Source organism: Lineus longissimus, chromosome 2 (genome assembly GCF_910592395.1).
Source record: "Lineus longissimus chromosome 2, tnLinLong1.2, whole genome shotgun sequence".
Lineage (NCBI taxonomy): Eukaryota > Metazoa > Nemertea > Pilidiophora > Heteronemertea > Lineidae > Lineus > Lineus longissimus.
In genome coordinates, this window is record NC_088309.1 from 17,332,927 (window position 1) to 17,337,827 (window position 4,901).

The window sequence follows — 4,901 nt, forward strand, 5'->3', positions numbered from 1 at the left end:
TTCGTACAATCTACTACCAGTTAACAGTTTGTCCCTAAATAGTGGATGTGGCTGTTAGTGTTGTCAAAACATCATACTCAAAACACCGTGCATATCAAGATCCCGGAGTCATCTTTTACAAAAGGGTCGCCATGGGACCTGAGGCACCCAGACTCAACTTCACGAACAATATCTGTTGGCCGGACAGATTTGTCTTAGCACAAAAAATACACGGGCATCCGTACAGTGTCGCCACCTAGAGGCGTCTAAAGACAACCACAAACACATGGGTGAGCAAAAGTCGTGGGACACCGCCACATAAAAGTGACCTAAGTTACATAACTTGGGGATAACAGGGTCCTAATATAGTTTCCAGGGGTTCTATACATCTTTATCTTTATAGTTACCTTTATCCCGTCTGACAAGGCCTCGAAACTTTCACCGCAAAGGCGGACAAAAGAGGACAACTGCGTCCTAAACTTTGACAATTAAAATTCAATGGAGTTGGGCGGAAGCTGAGACAGCAGCGCCGCCACCCAAGCGCGCAAAAACTAAGGTGCCAAATTCAAATTTCTTCAGGACGCACTTGGCGGCCGTCACATGCCTCTCCTAAACTGTTGCCCAAAACAGTTTACAAACACTATACAATTCACCTCACAAAGTCAAAAAAAAAAAAAAACTATTGAAATCAGAACCAAAACAGTGACCATTAAAAACACAGGTCAGCTTTAAACATATCAAGTGAACCTCTAATTCCACGGTTCAGCTTTAAACTTTGCTGAAATGACCTTAAAACAGAAAGTCAGTCAAACTAAACTTACAGACACATTCAACTTTTCACTCTGCTATCTAAGCAACTAGGAAATTCAAATTTCCACTATGAAACCGAAACTTTTCCAACTTTCTTAAAAATTCAAAATACAGAGAAGTGCAAACATCATGTTTTATAGAAAAATGTCTATTTGCTCCCACGAGCAATCTTTACATATAAGCACCAGTTGCTTCAAATTAGCAACCTATACCAAGGGGGAAGAGAAATCACACAGTCATAGGAAACAAAATAACTGTCAGATTTCTCTCATCCCAGTCAAGACTAACTCATACATGTAGCACAATCCATGACCCAGGTCCTGGAGCCCAAAAACCAGAACCCGGCCCACGAAAAGGCTCAACTACTCCAGAGTTTCACTCTCCTCAACAGGATTGTCCCGGTTCTTTACCAGGAGGATCAACTTATGTACTGGTCTATCCAACAGGGATTTGGTTTTCCCAACAAAAATTTCAACCTTTCTGACCAACTTGTCCTGACTAGGACACACCTTTGTAACACGAGCCAGAGGCCATGCGCATCTAGGCTGGCCCTCTTCTACGAGCATTACAACATCACCAGGCTCAAGATTTCTCTGCTGGCTGAGCCATTTCTTCCTAGGCTGCAGCATTACCAAAAATTCGCCACGCCAACGCTCCTAAAACTGGTTAGCAAGAGCCAGTACACAACGCCACCTTTTCTTAGAGTATATGTCCTGTTTAACGAACTTGCCCGGCGGTGGCTTCACCACCTGAGATTTCAGGGTAAGCAGCTGAATTGGTGACAGGGGCTCTAGGTCCGCAGAAGTGGAATCTACAACTGTTAACGGGCGCGAGTTAACTATGTATTCAACCTCGCAGAGTAATGTACGTAACAACTCGTCATCAAGCTGAGCTCCTGTGCCCATGAGCAGAGCAGACAACACCTTACGCGCTGCGCCAATCATTCGTTCCCATACACCGCCCATGTGACTGCTCACAGGAAAGTTCATTTCGAAATCAACCCAGTCACAATCGTCTTTCAGCAACTCATGCTTGATCTTATCGCGATCCATTTCCTGCAACGCTGCTAACAATTGATTCTGTCCACCTACGAAGTTCGAACCACGATCGCATCGCAAAAATCGGATTTTGCCACGTCTACTCACACGTCGGCGGTACGCATTGAGAAATGAATCTGTGGTCAATTGATTTGCGGTCTCGATATGAATCGCACGACTGGCCAGACATGTGAACATAACACCCCAACGCTTGGGTTCGCTACGACCGGACTTGACAGTGAAAGGGCCAAATAGATCAACGGCAGCATAGCTGAAGGGGGCGGCTGGCTCCAAGCGGTCGGTAGGCAGGTCAGACATTTTTTGAACACAGGGGTTTCCCCGAAGCTTTCTACAACACACACAGCCCATGATGAACTTAGCAACTATCGACCGGGCATTTACAATCCAAAACCCAGCCTGTCTGATACTGTTTAACGTCATTCCTCTACCGGAATGACCAACCTTCTGGTGGAAATGTTTAACTATCAAGCTAGCTAAGTGACAAGTACGCGGAATCAAGACTGGATGCTTGACTTCATATGACATGGATGATCGACTCAGGCGACCACCAACTCTAATAATCCCCTTATCATCCAGGAAGGGATCCAATGGCGCAATTTTGCTGCCAGCTTTGACAGCAGATCTAGTCCCTTTGCTCAGGGATGCTAGCTCTTCAGGATACGCCTTACCTTGGACTAACCTTATTTTCTGATCCTCTGCCTGCTTCAGGTCATCAGTAGTGACTGGAGGACAAGTGTCAGGATCCTTGTTCTTCAATTTCCTGGCATACTTCATGCTCACAGCCATGGCCCTCTTCAGTTTCATAGAGAGGAGAAGTTGGCGAACCTGCTTTCCATGTCAGGCACCTCTGGTACAGGAACAACATCTGTCTTGAACACGAACTTCTTCAGCTCAGGGTCATCTTTCACCACTGGACATTCAGGAAGGGTCGGCACTGGTCCTGAAACGAGAAATACTGGGCCCTGCCACCAAAGGCGGCTAGCTGAAAGCTCAGAAACATTCATGCCACGTGATGCTATGTCAGCAGGATTCTGCGCAGTGTCAACATGTCTCCAATTGGCTATGTTAGTCAAGTCTCTAATTTCCTGCACCCTATTTGCAACAAAAATGTGAAAATTTCTGCTTTCATTATTCACATAGCCAAGCACAACCATGCTATCAGTATAGTAGAAATGTTCTATCTGGTCATAATCTAGTTCTTTGCCAAGGAACTTACCAACCCTAGCTGACAGGAGTGCCGCAGTTAACTCCAGCCTGGGAATTGTCACAGCTTTGGCAGGAGTAACCCTCGACTTGGCCATCACCAGAGAAGTAGTGCAGTTACCGGTAGCGTCTTCAAGCCGAACATAACTGCACTGACCATACCCAGAGAAGCAAGCATCACTGAAATGATGTAGCTCGACATTAGTCACCGGCCCTTCAAGCGTGCCAGCCCGATAACACCTAGGAATGGAAACCTTGGGCAATTCTAGCAGCTCGGTCCTCCATCTTTCCCACTCGTTCCTACATTGTCAGGAAGAGGGTCGTCCCAGGAAGAACCACTCAAACACAACTCCTTCAGAATTCGTTTTCCTGTAAGTATGAAAGGCGATATTAGACCAAGGGGATCATAGATGGAACTGACGGTGGATAACAAGCCACGTCTGGTCAATGGCTTGTCTTTGAGCTCCACCCTAAATTGTAGCATGTCAGATTCAACACACCACACAACTCCTAGAGTCTTTTCAACAGGTAGTTGAGTATTACCAAGCTCAAGACATTGGAGGTTCTCTGACAAGTATTGATTGGGAATATGTTTCAACACCTCTTTATTGTTGCAAAGTATCTTGTGAAGGGTGAACCCTCCCTTCCCAGCCATACTAACAGAGCCCAAAGCTAGGCTAATAGCCTGACTTGTTGTCAAAACGGAGGTGGCCCCATCATCTACATAGAAATTCCTGTTAAAGAAAGTCGCCACCTGGGGCTCGTAGTCGTCCTTGAATCTCTCAGCTGTTGCCTTTAGGGCATAGTTTGCGCAATTTGCAGACGAGGTCGCGCCAAATAGATGCACAGTACACCTGTAATCAACTGGCTCCTTGCTGACATCGCCATCCTCCCACCACAGAAATCGCAAATAATTTCTGTGGCGGGGGGGCACGACCACCTGTAGAAACATACCCTGGACATCACACGTGAATGCCACTTCTTCCTTCCTGAAGCGGGCCAGGACACCGACAAGATTGTTTATTAAATCCGGTCCCCGGAGCAAATGGCCATTTAATGCCTCTCCTTGATAGGACACGGCGCAATCAAACACGACCCTATACTTACCCTCCTTGTGAGGATGTGAGACCATGTGATGGGGAATGTACCATACAGAACCATTGTCCAGATCTTATTCGTTTTCTGGCACTCTCTCAGCCTGGCCGGCATCTATGAGCTTACTCATGAATTTCACATATTCTTCACCATACTTAGCATCCTTTCTAATCCTCGCCTTGAGACTCTGCGTACGCTTCATAGCCATCACTCGGTTGTTGGGAAGTCTCACCTGGTCCTCACGAAACGGGAGGGGAATTTCAAAGTGTCCATCATCACGGAGTTTGATGCCACTGGAAACCTTTTCAATGAACAACCTGTCTTCAACAGATAGAGAATGAGAATCAACATCATTAGTATCGGCAAAGTCTTGGCTGAGTTCCTGCAAAATATCAGAGGGGTTAATTTCTTTTGTACGAGTTCTGTACACGAAACGATCTTGTGAATTAGCAAGCCTTGACCCTAATTAATCCATCCTGCCAACCACGCCCCAACCTAGCGCCGTTTTAACACCATACGGATCATCTTCTCCCCCAGCGACAATCTGCCTTGGCCTGATGGCGCGCGCGCAATTTTGACCGATCAACATGCCAATCTCGATATCCTCACGGTATGGCATAATCTTAGGTGCCACCCCTTTGAGGTGGCGCCACTGTTTCGCGCTGGTTTGACGCGGTATCTGTGAGCGGCAGGCACCGATGCGTTACGCGAAAAGACTACAGGGAGGCTTATTTTTGCAGATTCACCAAAACCCCG

The 4,901-nt window shown here is 46.6% G+C and overlaps 1 protein-coding gene across 1 annotated transcript; it reads right to left on the reverse strand.

Annotated features, from left to right (window-relative positions):
* Positions 1–1,445: 1,445 nt before the first annotated feature.
* LOC135482969 (uncharacterized) lies at positions 1,446–2,633 on the reverse strand. Its single transcript, XM_064763451.1, has one exon. The coding sequence runs from the start codon at positions 2,631–2,633 to the stop codon at positions 1,446–1,448; it is 1,188 nt and encodes a 395-aa protein (XP_064619521.1).
* Positions 2,634–4,901: the final 2,268 nt, after the last annotated feature.

Excerpts from the sequence above, each read along its gene's own strand:
- LOC135482969 (XM_064763451.1), bottom strand. The coding sequence starts at position 2,633 with ATGGCTGTGAGCATGAAGTATGCCAGGAAATTGAAGAACAAGGATCCT.